Source organism: Cariama cristata, unplaced genomic scaffold (assembly GCF_000690535.1).
Source record: "Cariama cristata isolate BGI_N322 unplaced genomic scaffold, ASM69053v1 scaffold44390, whole genome shotgun sequence".
Classification (NCBI taxonomy): domain Eukaryota; kingdom Metazoa; phylum Chordata; class Aves; order Cariamiformes; family Cariamidae; genus Cariama; species Cariama cristata.
In genome coordinates, this window is record NW_009594933.1 from 1 (window position 1) to 21,094 (window position 21,094).

Genomic DNA, 21,094 nt, shown 5'->3' on the forward strand with positions numbered 1-21,094 from the left:
AAGAGGTCCTTCTGGGGTCGGGCTGAGGCTAGTTGGCTGGGCATTAAGGAAATGCCACCCACTCCATCCATCTGGCGCACAGGGCTGATGTGGTGCTATCTCCTACACGTGTTTCTCTGGGACTTTGTTCACTTCCCCCCTCCTGCTCCCCAGGAGGTCCCCACAGCCTAACTGGAGTCCTCGCTGTGGTAGGAGCCCAAAGCTTGGTGCAGAGCTGGCACGCAGCCCTGCTGCTGGGCAGCTCTCAGTGGGACCTCTGCCCTCCCTAGGGCACCCTCCTTCGTCCTGCTCCGAGGGTCCTGGGCTGGGTACACTGGGCTGCTCACAGCTGTGGTCACTGCATCCCAGCTCTGGGAAGGGGGTTGCAGCTGGAACCCAGTCCCCCCCTGCCCCCCAAAAGACCACACTGGCATCTCCTGTATGTTGTGTCCAGAGTAAGAGGATGCCGCAAACCCTTCACCTGGCTGCTGACAGCCAGCGAGGCCAGCCCGCAGCCCTCCCTGTGCTCCTGAGGCTGGGTCTGAACAAGCAACCACTTGTTTCCCTGTCCTCTCCTACCCAGCAGAGCTGGCTGCCACGTTAACCCTTCCCTTTCCTGGTGGGTGGGAGATCTTCAGAGAAACAAAAGTTGGCGTACATTGGAATTGCAACCCAAATTCATGGATTACATAGGAAACCAGGAATAATAACCATGCATTAAACACTTCCAGGCAACAAGCTCAAAATGCTGAGCTGGCACTGCTGAAGGGCTTGATAGTATAGGAAAATGTATTTTGGGCAGGGGATTTAATAACAGCCTTTAACAAAGAGGGAGAGGCCGAGATCTGAGTTCCACTCTCATGAAACCCAGACAGAGTGATCATTAACTTTATTTTTAGGCTTGGCTGAATAATCAGGAGGGTTGAAGATTTGCCTTCTCTGTTTCACTTGTTTTAGGAGGGGCTGTGCTGACATAGCTGGGATCAAAAGCACATTAGATTGTCAGAAGCAGCACCTCTCTGTCACTTCCAGGGATGTACTACTGTGACCAGCTGATGAGCCAGAGCATTTCGTTTGCCTTTTTCCATAGCTCAGGCCAGCCACCCATCACATTGCCTGGGCTGGTCACACACGTCCAACTGGGAGAATGTGGCTGCTGGAAGAGCCCAAACCTTCCTCCCAAATAAATCTCTTCTCCCTCCCTGGCTCCTGTGCTCTCCCCTGTGGTCCTGTTTGCAATGTGCTGGCTCTGGTGTTCCTACCCAAAGGGCTTTCTGGCAGCTGCAGCTGGAAACCAAAGTGTGGGCCAGTTTTGCTGAGGAATTCGGCATGCCGGCTGCAAGGGGCCAGCAGCGCCAGCAAACATGGGCTGGATTGGGGATCCCCGGGTGCTGCAGATGGTAAAGTTGCTGCAAACAAGGCCATCCCCTCTGCCTGTTCCCACATGGAGCAAGCTGATGCCACGCAGAGACGGCCTCATTTGCTGCTAAAATCAGATGTTCGAGAGGTGGCTGTGTCGGGGAGAGGGGAAGCTAACATGAATTAAAGTGAGATTTGGTCCAGGGATTTCCCCCTTCTCCTTTTGCTTCCCTCTAGCTGAGAAAGGGGTGGGGAGAGCAGGGATGCTAGCTCTTGCAGGAGGAAAATTCCCTTGCTGAGGTTAATGAACCCGCCTGATGCAGTGGTGGCCGTGCCTGGCCAGGGAGACAGGCTGCTGGTATTACGTGTTATGCTGCATGTGTATCTGTCAGCCGCAAAGCTCTGGCAAGAAGCCCTGGCTGGAATTAACCTGCAGTAACCCCACGGCACAGGGGCAGCCTTGGCCGGGCATGCCGGCCCAGGCTGCACTGGAGTATGAAAGCCATTATAATCCGCTCATTCAGAGCGCTTAAAGAGCCAGATTTTTTTCCCTAGTTCTCCTGGAAGGGAGGAGGGTTTGGAAAGGGTAATGCATAGCATTCTCCATCCCGATGGGGCATTGTGTGCTTCACCGAGCACAGCCTGCCATGTCATCAGTCCAACAAGTTTTAAAGTAACATTTTTATTATGAACAAATAAAATTTCAGATCAGCACAACCAGATGTCTTGTTTCCAAATTAGTAGAAATTATTTCCAAAAGTTGGTTTTTTTTTTTCTTTTCCAGTACACAAAACAGAGATACTACTATGCAGAAATCCCTAAGCTGTGAAAAATCATATCCTGCTCACATTTCAACAGTGACAGAGCTTAGACAATGTGCAGATTCAACTTTCCAATCCTTCCCAGAACACCCAACACTTGGACATCTGCTCTTCACAATACCAGCGGGGCTGGGGATGGTTTTGGAAAACAAACCAGTCCATGCTTCTGCCAGCAGTGGTGTGTGTGTGGTACGTATGCCTCCCTCCTCCATTCTTGGCTGGTCGGCAGCGAGCTTCACCACACCTCTGGGAGGCAGGGTGTAACCTCCTGTTACAGATAGGGAAACTGAGGCACAGAGAGTTTTTAAGTGACTTTGTCCCAAATCATGCAGTTAGTGAGTAGCTAAGCTGGGAACAGGTCCCAGGAGAACAGGTCCCACTGCTGCCTTCTCTGTTTCCACCTCTCACAGACTCATTTAAGCTAAACATACAAATGACGCGGCCAGGATACAAACATGCCACCAAAAAAAATATATATAGGTATATATATATATATATATGTCAAACAAAGCTCTACTTAAAGTGTTGTATCTGTTTCTTAATCTAACAAAAATTCTAACTCAAGTACATTCAAAATCACCTGCACCCAGTTCAATGTAGGCAATTAAATAATTAAGAAACCCCTCGAATGTCCGTAATTCAGAAAAAAAATACAAAAAAAATTACGGCAAATAGCTGTCAATACTCCTATGTATATTAAAGAAAGATTTAAGGCACCCAGAGATATTTGCCAATCTACCTTTAAAGTGACTGGGCAAACACCAGGACTGTTTGGTTACTGCTCCTCAGCTTCCACTCTAATTCCAGATTCTGGACCTGAATCAGCACTTGAAATTTGAAGGAACCCTTGATGTCAAACCCTGCTTCTCTGCTGAGAGGATGTGAAATATTGCAGCATGTCATAGCATGCTTCTCTACTGTAGGGTATGTCACGCAACACCTTAAGGGCACCAGGAGCAAGGAAATAATTCTCCTCACCTTCTCCCCACCCCACACCCCTTTCAAATTACTAACTGGAGCAAATTCCTCCTCTCCAGCAACTTCTATGAGTTCAGAGGGGTTTAGACTAGAGCGAAGTCAGCTTGCAATTCCAGAGCTAACAGTGTTTCTCTTTTTTTGGAGGGCTTTTTCTTTTTTTTTTTTTCTAAAATGGTAGAATACAATTCTAGCCACAACCCCCTTTGCCCCAGCCAGCCCCCAGGCAGTCACGAGCCTCAGAGGAGTAAGGATGCTGTCTCCTGATACCAGCAGCTGAAGGGCTCCCTGCCTCATTCCTCCCTGTTGTACCTCTTGGTTGGAGACCACATCACTCTTGACAGCTCAAAACCTCGAAGTGTCCCATTGCTGAGCAACAACAAGGCCGTGGTGGGGGCAGGGAGGGGGAAGGAGAAGAGGACTTCCTTTACAAGTAACAAGCATTAAGGAGAACATCACGTAGATGTCCCGGCTCCTGGCGAGTTTCACAGCAGCAGGAGAAAGCAAAGCTGAAGAGGCTCGCCCCCATGAAGCTTGCCTGGCTATGTTGCAGGGCTGAGACGAGGAAGTTGGCATCTGCTCCATCTCTGCCCTCCCTGGCCTGCCTGAATAAGGGAGACGCTGCAAACCCCACTCCAGTATCACCTCGTTCTGGCCACCTCTTCTGCTTTCCTCCAGCTCCATTTGATGCATTTAAGCAACAAAACCAATACTATTGCTACAACTAATAATAATAAAAATTAACAATAATGGGGAGAGTTAAGGGGGGAGAAAAAAAGCACATTCAGCCCAGTGAAGGGCTCAGGGCCACAACACCCAGAATCTAACCCACCACCTGAACTCAAGCTGCGGTCTCTGCAACCTGCAGGAAACAACACTCACAAGCATGTTTTTCCCCAAGCATACCCTCCAGCTGCATGCCCACATTGGCTCAGTGATATAACTGTCCTTTCCACAGGCTCAGCCGCGCTCGCTGCCTGCCTCGCCAGCGAAGTAGTGAGGTGGTGAGATGGCTTGCCAAGGGGGCTGGGAGGCAAGCTAAGGGACTAACGAGGAGCTGCTTTTGCCTCCCTTTCCTGCTCCCTCAGAGGAGCAGAGAATGGCAAACCACCCAGGTGGACGCTGGTCAGGAAAGCCTGGAGGTGGCCCACACCGGCGGCAGTGTCTCGCCTTGGAGGTCTTGATTGCCTCGAGCCCCCCGTGCCGCCTGGCCCTGTATGGGTGTTTCTCAGGCACTTATCAACCAAGTGGAGCCCCGGAGGATGGAGAGATGTGCTCCCACAGACACTCTCACCCCTCCCTACACCTGCAGGTGCTCCCTCGCCCTGTCCCTGCTCTCAGCACAGGATGCAGATCTGCAGGGCAGGCACAGGCACCAGGACATCTGCCTGCCACCCAGCAGGGACCCTATTCCTCCAGCACATAAAGCATCTTAACTCAGCTGTGGAGCTTTGGTTTACATCCTTCTCTCCCTCTCCATTTTGGTAAAGTCCCATTTGCCGGCAAAAATCTGAGTGGCAGTGGCGAACAAAACCACCCCAGGCTGGTACCTCATCTGTCCCACTCCTCGCTGTGGTTCTCCAAAGGGGCTGCAGAGCCTGCTCTGCCTTCAGTCCCTGATGGCACGGGGCAGTGCAAGGAGCGAGGTGTGACACCAAAGGGAGGAGGTAATAAGGCCACCAAGGCTCCTTCCTCCAGGTCTGCTGATGCCACCAGACCCCCCCAGCCACTGCTGGAGCTGGCTGGAGCTCTGAGAGAGTCTGGGGGCTCTCCTCTCCCCAGCCAGAGAGGCTGTGTGGTGGGGAGGGGGACAGAACACTTTCCAAGAGACAACTCTCTTTCCAATGGCAAGGGAAAGGGATGGGGCTGCTTTTCCCAGGGAGAGCAGTTTAGCCATGCTACGTCTGTCAGCAGCTCTTAAGAAAGGAGGAGGGACAGAGGAAGGAATTTTGGGGGAAAGGTGGTGGGGAGAGGGTCACTAACTTTGGCTCAAATCTTCAGCTGGCTGGTACAGGCTTGCCTTAACTCCATGGTACGTAGCTGGCTGTGATGGGCCTCCCCGGGCTGCTTCCTACCAGCTCCTCTGCCAGGGAGAGACTGGGACGACGTAAAGCGGGAGATGGGTAAAGGGACTGGAGAGAAAGAACAGAAAGGAAAAGGAGAAGAGGGAAAGGGGTGGCCTTGCATTATAAAGGCAGAGTCCTAGATCTTAAAATACATCACGTAAAATACAGTGTGTGTGGGGGGTTAAAACTCATTATCTTAAGCAAACTGGTAGCATTATTCAGTAGTTAGTAAACAGAACATTAAACCTTTGTCCAGCGTGTTTAGAGGGGTCAGGAAGGGAGAAAGGGAGAAAAAAGGAGGAAGGAGAGGTGTGGATGTGTGTGTGAAGGGCAGCAGAAACTCAGCCACTCTTGTGACTCCCATCTCCAGTCCTCATTTTCCGAGCCAGGATGACCTCCTTGGAGACCTTCTTGCGATCGCTGGCCAGCCCCAGGAGGCACATGAGGTCGATGAAGGCTGTGGTTAAGTTGAAGCGCCAGCCAAACTCACTGGTGGAATAGTCATAGGGGAAGGTGTGGTGGTAGTTGTGGAAGCCTTCTCCTGCAAAACACAACCAGGCAGATGATGTTGCAGAACTCTAGGTGATGGCCCCTTCATCTTGGCTCAAACCACCACATTCCTGAAACAGGCTCTGGATTTAGTCTAGGTTGCTCTCTCCTCTCAGCCCAATTTCACCTCTCTACAGTCTACCCCATTTCATTTCGGCATGGTCCAGCATGCTTGGGTTGGCCCAAATGAGGCAATGACAGTCACAGAGGACCCATGGTGCTTTAGAGGAAAACAAGCATGTGGCAAGGAACTGAGAAAAGCCCTGGCTCACTGACTGCACCAAAACACCAGGGGAATCCTAATGGCTTTTCCTCTGTCGCCATGAGAAACCTTCTAGTATTGGTTGAGCTACCAGCTAGACCTGCAGCAAGTGCCCAACAAGCCAGGCCAATCAATACTCCTACAACACTGGCAGCCCTAATGCCAAATCCAAAGGGCATTTCCAGATGGGAATAATGCAGACAGACTTCTACTAAGTGATCTACCCCAGTCAGCTACCCTCTGCTCTGGACACTGTCTATGCTGGCGTCAGTGCTCATCCTTTCAATGACATTGCCTAGACTCCTGCTCCTATCCCCCTGAGTCCCTGTAGTTCAAATCCCTGCAGTTCAAATCCCTCCCTACTAAAAATCCAGGGGCAGATCCTTCGGTGATGGAAATCAGTGCAGGCCCAGTAACCTACAGTGATGCAAACCATCTGAGGATTTGGGCGTGGGAGAACAGATCAGGGCAAATGCTGATCCTGAGGTGTACTTTCCTAGGTCCCCAAAATTTCAGGAAAACGCATGAGATGATCTGGCTTGTCTCATCCTCAAGTACACCCAAAATCACCAGCTGCCCTGAGAACACATCCAAATGTGCATCTGCTGGTTTTCAAGATGACAAATCTCAGACAAGCAGAGACTGCTGCACACATTTTTCAGGCTGGTGAATGGGGCACAGAGATCTTCAAGCAAGGTCAATAAAATATTGCTATTGAGATTAGGAGGTGGTAAATGTAGCAGAGTTCTTTCCAGCCTGAGGAGAGGCTGGTGGGAGCTGAGAACCCCACTGCCTTTATGTACTCACTGGCCAGCTTTGGAAACACCCCCAGATGCAAAGGCTGGAGTGGAAGGGTGCAGGGGGGAAATGGGGACACCTGGATTCACAGAAATTCCTAGAAGCAGCTGCAGCCCCAAGGGGCATTCCCTGCTCTACAGTCTACCTGCAGCAAAAGATACGGATGCTGAACGTACCTAGGGCCCCCAGGCTGACCAGTGGGTTCTCCCGTGGGTTGATGCGCTGATCATACGGCCGGTTGCCAAACATGTGAGCAGCACTGTTCACTAGCCAAGTGGCATTGAGCCCTATGGCATAGCGCAGGATGGTTGGAATGAAGAAGCTGATGATGATGGATTCATCCCAGAAGTACCAGGGCACTACAGTGGGCAGCGTGAAGCACAGCAACACCACTGAGGGCTTGTAGTATCTGGAAAGGAAGGGATCAGGAGGAAAGAGCTCAGTGGCAGAGGCAGGACAGGAAGGGCTGGTTCAGTCCTCCCTTTGGAGGATTCACACTCAACTATACAGGGAAAAATCCAAGTGCAGAAATACCTCACCCTGAGCCCTGCATCTTTTGCCCTAGATGCACAGAAGCCATCCCTGGAGACTCTCAAGTCTCGTCATCGGGCAGGAGATTCAACTAAAGTCCTGCTCTCCCTGTCTCAATCTCACATGAGCACAAAGCAATGTCCCCATTGTCATGAGTCCAGACACCAGCTGCTGCTTTTGGCCTCCTCTGCCATTTGCTTCTCAGCTATGTGGGTCCCCATAAAGCCAACCCCATGCTTGCAGAGTCCCACAGAAGGTCCATTCTCCAGCCTTGGCCTAGTGCTGCAACTCCTCCTTGCAGACTTGGCTCTGCCTACCAATAGATCCCACTAACAAGAGCAAGCAAGGGCCATTTGTGCCATCAAACAGATGAGCATGTGGGGTCTCTCACACTAGAGGGATGGGAGTAGAGGAAGCTGAACCACTCTGATGACCCACAAGAAAAATCCCAGGCACAAAAAGGAGCGAAGCCATAAACTTTGCTTTGTTCATCTGGGACTGAACTAGGGACCTCCTGAGTGAGAGTGGTTACTATGGGGGTTCAGTCCCCCCTCCCTACAGCTCTGGTGACAGGCTTGCCTCCTCTGGGGATCAGTCCCAGTATAGCCCCAGACAGCAGAGAGATACCCCATCCAAGAGGCACCAGTGAATCAAGACTGTCTTTCCCAGTTACTGCCTCTCTCATGTCCCCATTTTCCTCTCTTCTTTCACCACACTGTTTCCAGGACACTGATGGGAGAGGAGCAGAAGCATGGCCTGGAAGGTGTACTACAACATCTCCAAGGATGTCCTGGAGGCACCCACAGGTGGGCTCTGGGCCAACCAAAGCAGCATCTGGGCTGTGTGAAGACAGGTGTGGAGGTGCCTTGCGGTAGGAAGCTCAGCCCACTGCTTGCAAGATGCTACAGGGTAGGCAGGCAAGAAAGGAGTGCAGGAGGGCTGGAGGTAGCACTAGCTTTTAAATAGTTCCTGTAGGACAGGCACAGCTCATTTCTCACAGTTCATCCCACAGCAAAGCCTCGAGCAGATCGAAGACTCCCATTTCTCATGTGATGCCCTCAATCCCCTCATGCTCCATCAAAGGTACTTTGGGTCCCCAGCCCATTTGCGGGGTCCCGTGCTCCATCCCGCATGGCTCTGTGCTGGGGCTGACGCCACCACTCACCTCCGCTGGAACATCACCACTTTGTCAGCCTTTACATCGCTCAGGTCCAGCTTCTGGCCCTTCTCTATGACATCTGGGTGCTTGCGCACCAGCAGCCAGCCGATGTGGGAGAAGAAGAAGCCCCGCATGGCATTGTGTGGGTCTGCATCTGTCTCGGAGAACTTGTGATGGACGCGGTGGTCCCGGACCCACTCATAGATGTCATTCTGCAACGCAACAGGAGTGGAGACTTAGGGCCAGGGCTGGAGATGTTCCCTTCAAATTAGCAAAAGAGCTTAAAACATTTAGACACCTAAATCCCATTGACCTGAACTCGTATCAGTTATTTTATCTTTCATTAGAGTTTGGGGTTTTTGGCTTTTAAAACAAAGGTTGGGTCTTCTTTGCTCAACCACTTCAATTTTCTTGGAAATCTGCTGCTTTGGTGGGCTGCCTTTTCTCTTTTTTTTAATTGGTTAACTTTAGGCTTTGGTTTGCACATCCTCTACAGCATCACAGGCTCTGATTGGTCTGCCTGTTCCCCCATCCCTGCAATAGCCAGCCCTCATTAGCCAGTCAGTGCCTCCTCCCTCACACACTCAGCTCTTGTTTGTCATTTGTCCCTGTCCTTACACAGTGCCAGCTGGGGTTGATCAACCTGTCCCTTCCCTTTGTCCTGACATTTTCCATGGGTCAACCTGCCTTGCTTTTCCTGGGATTGCCAAATCAGATCTGTTTAAATTGGGGGTGAGGGTTTTTTTAACTTCTTTTTTTTTTTTTCATTGGAAATCAAACAGTCTTAAAATTAAATCCCCTCTTTAGAAATAGAATAAATGCACTATTTCAATGACAGTTACCAAAAATACCCCCCTTCAGCCCTATAACCGTTCTGTTTAAGCTGCAACATCAATAGTTTGGAAAATGTCAACGCTTTCATCATTTCTATTAAGAAATAATTATTTTGGCCAGTTTTAAGAATAGATTTTAATGAGCCTGTGCTCATTCCTTTATACTAAAATTTCGATGTGCTGAAGGCCATGTATTACACCATCCTAGAAAACATGAAACAGAGATCCAAGCATGCCTCTATTGCCTGCATTAGACAAGAGGCTCCTTAATCTCCCAAGTACACAGGACTTTTCCTCAAAACACTCTGAAGGTAGGGAGGTGGCATAACCCTCCCTATTTCTTGCCTGGAAAGACCAGGCGACTTATCCACACAGGGAGCCTGCAGCAGAGACACAACTCCTCAAGTCCCTCTCAAGTGCTGTAACCACTCCTCCTTCAACTGAGGTAAAATGATTTACCTGCAGGCCATGCAATAAGGCAATGACAGACATGGGCCAGGATTCAACTCTCACTGGTTTCCAAATACTGAGAACTGCTGCCTTCATTCCAGCCAAATCCTGAGCACCTCCAAGTATCACCAGCCCTCACTGATGTTAGCCAGAGCTTGGTCACTCAGCATTCCCCCAGAAGAGCGTGGCCCAGCAGCCTTCCCTATCTAGTCAGCAGAGAAACACAACCAGTACCCATGCTAGAAATGTTTCACCTGTGACCCAAAGTTTCTTTCACATTCCAGACCCTACACAGCATCATGTAACATGAGAAAGCCCAGCCTGAAAGCTGACAGACAGGTTGTGTTTGCACATCTAGGGAGGCTTTTCCTGTCTCCTGGAAATCCTTCTGCTGGAGACAGGAGGCACAGATTTGGAAAGAGACCATGTACTGCAGCTGGAGCGTGGTACCACCTCATCCACCACACCCTGTGCACACGCACAAATCGGGGGTCTCAAAGCTGAAAAGTCAATATCTTGACCCAAACTTTAGCACTTTATCTTTTCTACAGATCTTATTTTGGGACCACCTCTAACTGCAACCCTGTCTGAAAATCACAGCTTTCTGAGACCAGCAAGTAAAGCCTAGGAGAATGCCCCCTTCCTTGGGAGTTTCCAGCTACAGGCTATAACCAGGAGAGCTTCTGCTGTGCTGCAGCTGCCTGGTCTTGCACGCAGAGGAGCCGACTAGGGACAGAATTCCCAAATCCTCTGAAATCACACACCACAGGTCTCTGAGAAGCCAACAGGCGTTTTCTGGAGGACTTCAGATAAGCTAATCTATAGTTTTCTCTGGCTTTAAAAGTTACCAGTCTCATCTTAGCGCTGCTGCCACTAACAGGAATGAGATAAATTGAAAATAAACCTTCTCTTGATCTCATTGAGAGTTACAATTAAAAAAAAAAAAGAAAATCCATGGGGAATGGTACTGAAATTTCAATAAAACTTTGGATTAGTTCCTATTGAGCCTGAAATATCTCTCTGTCTCTCATCTTTGTCTATTCCTATCCCCTACAGCAACAGCTCAGCAAATTCTTTCCCCCTCTGCCCTATAACCCTGTGAAAGATGGTCTTTGTACAGGGCTAGCCAATACAGAGCAACCCATCCCATTCCCTTGCTGAGTGCTGGACCAGTAGCTGGAATCAGCAGCTTGGTCCTTCCTCTTCCTCGTAAGAGACTCTGATTTGGTACTAACAGAGAACAGGAAAGTCAATGATGTTTTAGGAAATTTTTCAAGGCTAAAAAAAAAAAGCTATCCCCACCCTATTCTGATTAGATGTCAATGAAGTGATATCCTCTACGGCTACACAGGGGGGAAGGAAGATAATGTCTCTAAAATACCTGGTCCACTTGGCCTTTACCCTTCCCCCATACCTCAGCCGGCAAATTACTTAGGGGCACAGCAGGGATACTTTGCTGTTCACCTTCTAGCAGAAATTGCTGCACCCTGCCACCCTCCCAAGTACCTCCTACACACGAGCAAGTCTGCATGAAGTCCCTTCAAATACAATTGGACGATGCCATTAGAGCTGCCTCAAAGCAGCAAACCCAAGAGACCACCAGGATTTTTCTGTGCCATGCCAGTCTGGGTTTTCACTCTGACTTCTTCTAAAGGGCTATCTCTGCTACTTTCTACAGTCCCTAAGGACTTCCAGTTGGTTTGCTTTGTGGACTGTGAAGTGTTCTCCTGAGTGGTTAGGCAATATCCTGAGGTGCTTATCAGCTGCCTGCAGTCACTTGTGCCACTCTGGGCCCAACCCTTCTCTCCTTGAAACATCACTGACCTAGGATGACTCTCTGGAAGCCAGTGGTGTGACTTACAACAGAGTCATTCCTAAATATCACTTTTCTGAACCGGAGAAGCATCCCCCTAAGTGCATAATCTCAACAAGTTCTTGGTCTTTCTGCAGCAGCAAATTCCACAGCCTTACTCCCTGGGCTGTGCAGATGTATCCCCCCTTACCAGCCACGAAGCAAGAGGAAGGTGAGGCAACACTAGGAGAGCACTTAGCACTTCCACACCTCTTTCACAGGACCTGGAGCAAGCACAGGGAGACCACACCTCGAGGGAAGGGCACATTAAAGCTTTCCTACCCCCTGGTCTTGGCCAACAGTCCTCTCCCCACCCAGTTCATCTCAGAGTCACCCTCTGACAGAACAAGGTCAAAACAATGAGATGGACTCTAGCACTGCAGTGTCAGATGGAAAGGGCAGGTGGTTTCCTACTAAGAGGTAGTAGGAGAGAGGAACCTCACTGTCAGCTTGTGCCCCATACGAGACAGGGATTCAGGGGAACACTTCCTTCTGAGGACCAGTGGCACATTGCAGAGGTGCTTACCTGGAAGGCCATGGAGTTTACAATAGTCAAGAAGAGCCGCAGGGGCAGTGTGGCTTTGTAGGACCGATGGCTCCAGAGGCGGTGAGCTCCAGCTGTTATCCCCAGAGCACTCATCAGGAAACACAGAACAGCTGGAGAGGAAGAGAAAGTGTTTGAGCAGTCACAGCAATTCAGCCTGCAGCAGCTTCAGGCAGAGCAACACAAAGGCAGGCTTTCCCCCAAAGCTGTATAAGCAAGAGAGGAACCCATGGAGAGCACAGATTAGGGCAACAAAAATAAATGTGAGAGTGCCCAAGCTACCACAGGCTTCCTAAGCAACATGGGGCAAATCACTTCAGCTCTTCATCTCTGACAAGGGAGAAGGCTTCCCCTTACAAGACTTTTCACAAAGGTTGGTTCTTCAGCATACTGCCATCTGTCATGGTGCGGGATCGTCAAAATTGTATGAAGCAACTGCTTCCATATAGCCCTGTGCTAACAGCTCTGCAGTCTACCAGGAACATCTTCCCCCTTTCCTCCCACCCTGAGAAATCAAGGGTCTTACTTTCCTAACTCACCACTCCTCACTACATCTTTTTTGCATTCTTTTCACCTAGAGGTGGTAGAGATCTTAACACTTCTTCAGGGAGACAGCTCAAGCCCCTTTCTGACCAGAAGCTGGCCAGAAAAAGATGTAACCTACCATCCCACTGAAGCCTGGGCTTTGCCTTCAGCTCCACCACTGACTTAAAATCTGCCCAGAGACTCCCATTCCCAGGATCTTTTTGATCCACCCCTCTGCTCAGCTCCTGCACCATTGACGAAGGAAACTCCAAGGCCAACAACTCATCACAAGTCGTGCCCGTGGCAGAGGCAGCCATTGCTGGGCGCAGTTGAGCTTCGAGGCTGCTTCATGCATTCCCTCTCCACGCAGGTCTCCACACAGGTCAGAAGGAATTCCTTGCCCCTCTGGCAGCTAGTAAGAACACATCACTCTCCCTCTGGATCATGTGTTTATGTCTGTCCTGGTCTGTGTATTCCTGAATGTCTTCCTGGGACCTCTGGAATTTAACCTAGGTGCCAGCATCTGATCCTAGAACTAAAATGGAGAAAAAACCCCAATAGGGTCATAGCAGCATTAGACTCTGAAGCTGGGGATAAGAAGAAAATTGGATCTGAAAATTAGCTCTTTCTTTAGGAAGGAAGGTTCAGGAAGTTTGGCAGAAAGACGGAGGGTACTCAACAGTTGGTTGGCCCTGCAAGCTCAGATACTGAGAGGGATGGGTGCACATCTGTGCATAGGTCAATTGATCCACCTTCAGTCCCCTGGTGGAAGGGATGCCTTCTTACCAGTCCCCCAGGGGAAACTCTTTCCTTGATATAAATTTGCAGATTTCAGCCAATTGGATAAATCATGAAAACAGCTCCTTATTCTTACATGTAAAACCGTGGATAGGAATTGCTGGTATGCTTGACAGTACCATTCAGTCCAGCCAAATGGCTCTAATCAAGCTTATCTTGAACCCAGAAAAGAGATACTCTGCCAGAAACTTGTCTGGAATCAGAGATCTGAGACATGCGCAAGGCACTGTTGCCCTGTTCTTTCATTCAAAATAATCCAGGCTTTATTTCCTATCATGTCCCGCTCCCTCTTCCTTCTGTCACCTCCTTTTTGTTTTTCTACATTCCAAACCTAATCTCTTATCCACTAAAAGTCTTTCTCGGCTGATTTAACATCCTCTTCCGGCCCCTTAAACTTGCATGAACCCTCCTCACTCCCATCCGCTGTTTAACATCAACCTTCCCTGTCTGCCGACCTGACCGTGACTTCCCATCTTCATCTTCTCCCTTGGCTTCCCCACCTGCCTGCTGCTCAGACCAGCACACCTCTGCCTTGTGTCTCCCAGCACCTCTGCAGTCTCTCAGAGAAGCCAAGCAGTCACTGGTCATAGCTGATTTATAGGGCATGAAGAGGGATGAAAATGCTTGCAAACGCAGCAGGATCCAGCCTTTGCAAGAGACAATGGTGCTGAGCAAAACTCACAAAGCTGGCCAAGCTTGGAAGGGGATAAAGGAGGCATGCTGGAGCAGGGCGTTTGGTTCAGGTCTCCCTTTGGCCTTACTGACAGGAAAGTACTTATGCTGGACACCTTGAAGGCCTCACTCAGCTCCTAAGAAGCTGACTTGAAAGTTATGGACCAGCTTATGACCAGTTCCCCATTGGTTTTAGATTTTAAGACTCATTTTAAATCAGTCAGATTTATCCCCACATATTCATACAGAAGACTACTAGGCTTGCAAAAGTGCCTAACACATGACTCTGATTTACAGAACCTCCCCTGCCTCAGACACTGCAATAACAACGAAACCCACTCCTGGATGTTTCAGACACTTCCTACTAGCGGCAGAAGTGTGACTCACCACCATTCTCCCTTGAACACAAGCAGCTGTACTCTGCAAACCACATTTCATAAAACCTCTGGGCAACTTTATACCTATGGTACACGCCTCAGCAGCTGAGGTAGATTTCCAAGGGTGCCAAGCAGTTTATGGGAGAGCTGAGAGCAGCATCCAAGTGCCTGCATTTAACCTCCAACTTGTACAGACTCTATCATGGACTCCCTGTCTGGTGTTTTTCATAAACAGCAGCAGCTTGCAATGGATGTGTGGGGCAACTTCTAGAGAAAGAGCCCAGCTCTCCACTGCAGAGCAAGTAGGCGTGAGTTAATGGTGCACTGGGGACAGAAATGAACTATGCAATCTTTCATGATCTTCAATAGCACTAGAAAGTAGATGCCAGGTTAGGTGAGAACAGGCCCTATTTATAGCCCTGAGTTCAGGCTTCTCTCTCTGGTGAATCCTCTCACACGCTGACTGGGAATTTTTTGGTAAAAGAGGCCTCCGGGAAGATGACTCTGGCTGAGGACTGTGGTATTTAAGCTTTGCAAAAAAGGAAGCTCATCTGTATTTCTTTTATACAGGCAATTCCCAGAATTTGCCCGTGGATATCCCCCCTCGGGAAACGATAACACCAGCAACAAAGACAGCAGCAAGCACAAAGAATCACAAAAGAGATGCAGTGGGGACACCAACCGACTCAGAAACCAGACAACCTAGTACTTGCTTTCAGGTAGCCTCGTCTGAAAGCTTTTGTTAAAAATTTGGAAGAGTATCCACTGCTTGTACCCACTGCTTTTGGGTGCCCTGGCATAGAAGAGTCATGGCCTTCATCCATGAGCCTCAGCAGCTCGTGTTGACTTCTCTTGGAGCTGCATCCCAGGTCACTACAATGGCCACAACTCTCTAATTATAATCCCATACTGCCTTGCCTCTTGCCCATATACAGCAGCTGTAGTTTATCTAAGGAGCACACTTTCTGCAGGAGAGGAGCTGATTCTCAGTCTATGCATACATGGCACCCAGCCGCACAGAAACCCAAACCCTACTTGGGGACTATGAGCTCCATCAGCTGTACCTAAGAGTTGTGACAGTGACAGGATATAGACAATAAGATTGAAAAGCCTGGCGGAAAACAGAAGAATCCAGCACCCTAATGATTCAGATGGTTCAGCCCTGCAAACAGGTACAATGATGATCATTGCATAGCCAGAGAATCAGCATCTCACAGTGAAGAAGAAAAGCTCCTCCAAGATCATTCACTAGGAATGAAATTGGAAAGAGAAAAGTGAAATAAAGTAGCAGAGATTTTCACAGCTGCCCTGTGATGCTGCCCTAAACTGAAAGACTTAGGGACTCCATCAGCTGAGGTTTCAAAGTCATCTTCCACACCATGCTTTGAAGTATCCAAGATCCAAAAGATTACCAACTCGCAGGTGATGTTCCCAATGACCCATTCAACTGGAATACAAAGAATTATTATCACTGGCAGTAATATGCACTCAATGCTCCAAAAACTAAAGCCAAAACATTCCGGATTCAGTCATGTCTATATGACTCACTAGCCTTTACCTCTTTAAGGGCCCAGATTCAGACCTCAAGTTATAATGGGAAGCCCAGCATGTGCTAAAGGCATTGTCACCTGCAGTCAACACCAAGGATGTTTACATGAAGAGATGTCCCTGCACCAGCAGGTGTCCTTGGGCTTCTGCTCAGTGCAAGGGAAAACTACAGCTTTAGACTGTTCCCTCCTTGCCTCCCAGTCCCTGCTAGCCAGGGGAGTCCTGCTACTCTCAGGAGAAAGATACCAAGAGCAAGGAAACATGTGCAGGCTGCATAAGGGGAACAGTGTTTAGGAGGAGCAACAGGAGCTACTCTTGCTAAAACCTAACTTCCCCACCTGGCAAAATCAGAGCTTCCCTTCCATGCTCGGAGGAGAAGCACGCCACCTGCTAGTTAAGCCTGGAGAAGACACTAAGTGGGGAGGTGTTGCCAGCAGTAGTCTTGATGGGAGAGTAACAAAAAACTTCAGTAAACATTTTGCTGGACACTTCCCTGGGGGTAGTACTGGCTGAGATTTTCAGGCTGTTATCCAGCAAGATTCTCCTTGGTCCAAAGATGATGCAGCAGCAACAAAAAATGGTATCGAGCCATGTTTCCAGCACTGCTGGCACTGCAGGGAACTGAGGTGTTGTCAGAGCACCACGTTGAGAGGAACCATCACTATTTTATAGACATTGTTGGCCAGGCCAACAAGGGTTAACACAAATATCGTCAGTCTGCTGCACCCGAGGGCCAGGAAGACAACCTGCAAGTCATGTTGCCAGGGAGGTTCAGAGCAGTTAGAGAAGAAACTGTCAATCACCTTTGCATCCTGCCCTTCCAGACTCCGTCTCTGTGCCCTTTGGCAAATGATGTGAAATCCGCCCATGATCCCTGAAAAGACTGCTCAAGACTTCATCAAGTGCAGCGGAGAAGACAGTAAATAAAAGGGGAGCCTGCTAGAAAGCCAGTGCTGGAAGGGCTCGGAGAGCTCTCGTTATAGTGAGCTCTCACCTGATCAACAACCCCAGCTCGTTCTGGGAACCTCTGTACCAGAAAGAGATCAGGGGGTGCAATGCACACAGCAACGCAGAACAGCAAACAATGAAGGCAGGGCTGGACAGCTTGAGAGACAAAGAGGAATTAGCACACAGAGAAATGAAAACAAAAGAGGACACAGTCACCACTCTAACTGGTTTCAGAGGGACAGGAACATCAAGGAGACGGTGGCCTGGATGAAGAGGGTATAAGCAGGGGATTGCTCCTTATAATAAAATATAGACGTTAGATCAGCTACCAGGCACCACAGCTGCCTATAGCCTCACAGCAGAGAACATCTGGGGCCATGTTAATTTTACATTACATGTACACAGCCTAAGGAAGGAATGACCTGAAAAACAAAGAAAGAAGAAACAAGCAAACATCCCAGCAGCTCCAGAACTACCACTGGGAGAGCTGCTCTGCCATAAACCCATGGTGTATTGCCAGGAGCAACATAAGTCTCTGCTGCTCTGTCCTTGCATGTAAAATGGGAACTGTAGTCCTCTCCTTGCTACCAGGGCATTCTGGGAAAATAATAGCAAGTCACTGAGATGACAGCCACAGATGCCTTGTATGTGCTAAAGAAAGGTATGAACTGAGAAAAGGGCAATGCAAGAAGGAGCAAGGAGCCTTGCTGAGAAGCCAGACCTGTGGAGGATCAGCGTATCCCAGCACCAGTCAGCACTGGAGGAGAATGGACTATAGGGGAAAGCTCTGACTTGGCTGCAGGAAAGGGTGGTCCTTTCCCAGAATAAGTGCCAGAGATGCAGGACAGGGAGCTCTGTGGAGCTACTCCAGCTTTGGTAAGGCAGGATGGATCTTCTGCCAGTCCAGAACAGTGCAGGTCCCCCAAACTCCATGTCCTTCTCCCATTCCCAGAGCATCTGTCCCTCCAGAAGCCACCAAGGAATCTCGCAGTGCCTCACAGTGGCAGGAGAGCAACTGGCACTTCATATCAGAGTTGGTGGAGGGAGGAGAGCAGGTGGGACTGGCGCCAGGTAAAAAGCAAGGCAGATTCCCATGAAATGTCATGGGATGCCATACAGACATCCCAGACAGGCACGCAGTTGCAAAGACACTGCCTCAGAGACCATTTTGGGGTAAGGTCGGGCTAAGCAGAATGCAAAGCAGCATTAACCTTCTGGATCAAGATGCTTGAGCCCACTTAAGTATCTCAGGGGAACTAAAGGGAGAAGAGTTGGGTGGATTTGGAAATCACAGTGCACCTCAGCAGCTTGAAATGAAACCAGTGAACCCAACTCACCTTTTCCCTCCTCCTTGCCTCAATGCCCTGAAGATATTTGGCTGGGGTTGGAGGACTCAGTCTGTCAGCTCAGTGAGTGAGAGAAGCCAGCAGCCCCTGCCTAGCCTGCAGCGGAGAGCCTGGGGATGGGACACACTGAGCGGGACCGAGAGCCCTGAAACACTCCTCCAAGGTTGTGCTGAGGCTGCGTGTTCTGCCCAGCCCTGCCACCCCAGGGAAAAGCACAGTCGGTCAGGTTTTCACATGGGATAGGCCCAGCAAAGTCTTCTTTCATAATGCCCCCGCAAAGGCCATACTGGCTGCACAAGGAACATGACAGTGACTCTGCTTTTGCAGATGCTGTAGCCAGCCTCTGACCAAGTCTTGTGGCTTCCAGTGATGCTCATCCCCCAGGCTTCTGCCTGTGAGAGGCTGAGATGGTCTAGGCAGAAAAGAGTCAGCCTGGCCATCCAGGGAGCCCTCTCTTTCCTGGTCCAGCTGTGATGCTTGTTGCTCACAAACATTAGAAGGACAAACTCTGAGAGCATGATAGACCAGGTGGATCACGCCAGGACGCTGCCCCGGCCTGAGCATGTTCCAGGAGCACCGCTGAAACCAAAAGCCTTGCCAGCAGGTCTCAAATTAGACTGTTGTTTTTTGTTTCAGGATGCCCTGTTTCATAGGAAGGCAGGGGCTGGATGCAATCTCTCGACCTCCTCCCTGGGGGCCATTTGGCTTCTTGACTCCTCCAGGGGTCCACACAAAGGCTCATGGAAAGCGAGGCTCCCCTGCAGCTTGGGACCCGGGCCCAGCTGCCTTTCAAGCAGTCAAAGTAGAAGTTTGGTTCCTACCCAGGGCAAGGTCTCTGAGAAAGGGAGCTTCGCCTAGCTACCTTCTGCTGGGTTGTGCTTTCCACTGGAATTTGCTGCCTGGAGAGGCGCTTATTTGTTTTTTGAAAGTTGTCAGGCTTAGTTCCGGGATGATGGGGGCTAATCTGTACTTTTGTAAGAATGATAAAAGACCTGAGCTTCAGACTTAACTCTTGACTTTTATCTTAGGCACAACTGTATTTTGTCTCTTTCCACTCACACACACATGGAGACTCTGCGGGACTTACCCTCCCCTGGTAAGGGCAGGAACGGTTCTTGTCTTTGGGTGGCAGCCTCATGCCAAATAATGCCCTGTACCTTGCCTCCCCAGCCACCCCTCAAAGTGTTCTTGCTAGCATCTTTCTTCCTAACTTTCTGGGACTGTCACAGTACTCCATCAAACATTTCCTGTGCTTCACCCCAGAAGTGGATGCACACTCAGGTGTGGGCTATTTCCAAGCCTAACACCTGTGAATCAAGTTTGCTCTTCAAGCAGCCAGGCAGTCCCCTGCCAAATCCTCCCCTCTCATGCATCACCTCACAAGAGACACTAGCAAGCCCTCCCACAGCTTGCTACGAAGCTGGCTGAGTAGCTGCTTCTAACAGAAGACCTCGACTTCCTTCTTTGTCCTCCCTGAGTCTGTGGGCCTGGAGGGAAAAAAACCCCACCCAACAGATTTGGAGTTTGCAGATGCCAAGAAACAAACGGAGGAACGTGCTTACCCCATGCCAATGTCTGGATCTTTGCAGAAGGTATCAGCACCAGCCCGATTATGGCCCCTAGATGCAGCAGGCTCATGAGGATGATATTCCTCCAGACGTATCGCATGGGGGGCTTGGGGCCCTCTTTCTCCCGGTAGGTCTCATCAAACATATCGTCTATCATGCCCCGGTCTCCTGCCAAGTCCTCATGATTGAGGAAGCCATTCTCCATGACAGCATTCCCATTCCTGGTCACCCGGGAGGCGACGGTGCCGATCGTGGTGGTGCTGGAAGCGGAGGAGAACTCCTTGGAGAGGCAGCAATGGACATTTTCAAGAAAGGAAAAAGGGAAAACAAAACAAGAAGTTGGTGGTTACCAATGCAGAGAATAGAAACACGAGCAGCTAGGCTGGCAGTACCAAGACTCGCAGCCTGCAGTCTCCCTGGCAGGCTCCATTCTTTCAGCTGAGCCCTTGGCACCAAGAAGAGCCTGCTCTGGCCCCACGGAGTCCTGGCCTGAGAGGGACGGGGCCTGATCTTTCTGGGGAGAGGAGGTGAATGGTGGACAGGGTGCAGAAAGTAAAGTAAAAGACTTGAAAGCCAGTCTTTTTTCCACCTTTGGCTCTGGTGAGATCATTGGCAGGCTGCAAGGATTTTCATTTTCCTTCAGTTTTATCAGTGGGTGTTTTTAGGTGGGCTTGTGGTCTGGGCTTGTGCATAAGCAGACAACAATAAAGGAAATCTTGTGAATGAACAAAGAGGTAGGAGAGAAATACGGTCTGAAACATGGTTTTGTTGTAAGTCATTGGGCTGCTCCTGATATCCTGCCTCTTTGTGTCACCCCACCAGGGATCACTGGGGGAACGTCAGGAAGATCCAGAGGGGGATTCCTCTGGGGTGTCTCCTTATCTCCTTCTGCCTCAGCTTCTAGGCTGGGACATGGCAGGACAGACGTGCCTGGAGATCAGTGGACGGCAGCAGTCGAGCAATGTGCTTCCAGTTAGACGTACAGCTCCTATCCCACGCTTGCTGCTAAGCCTCTTATCCCTCTCCCGCTTTCCATCCATAGGCAAACTGAGGCACAGGAAGGCAATTCTCTGCGCCGAGGCCACCAGCACGCAGACAGGAAGCTTTAAGCAGCAAGTTGGCTCAGCCTAGCTC

The 21,094-nt window shown here is 49.8% G+C and overlaps 1 protein-coding gene across 1 annotated transcript; it reads right to left on the reverse strand.

The window, feature by feature from the left end:
• Positions 1-5,283: 5,283 nt before the first annotated feature.
• On the reverse strand, positions 5,284-20,237 carry LOC104155898 (acyl-CoA desaturase-like). The gene is made up of 5 exons (XM_009699787.1): positions 19,955-20,237; positions 12,161-12,291; positions 8,506-8,711; positions 6,986-7,218; positions 5,284-5,741 (listed from the first exon to the last, which is right to left on the reverse strand). Exons 1-5 carry the CDS (start codon positions 20,163-20,165, stop codon positions 5,542-5,544), a joined length of 981 nt encoding a protein of 326 aa, XP_009698089.1. The 5' UTR covers positions 20,166-20,237; the 3' UTR covers positions 5,284-5,541.
• Between the last annotated feature and the right edge of the window lie 857 nt (positions 20,238-21,094).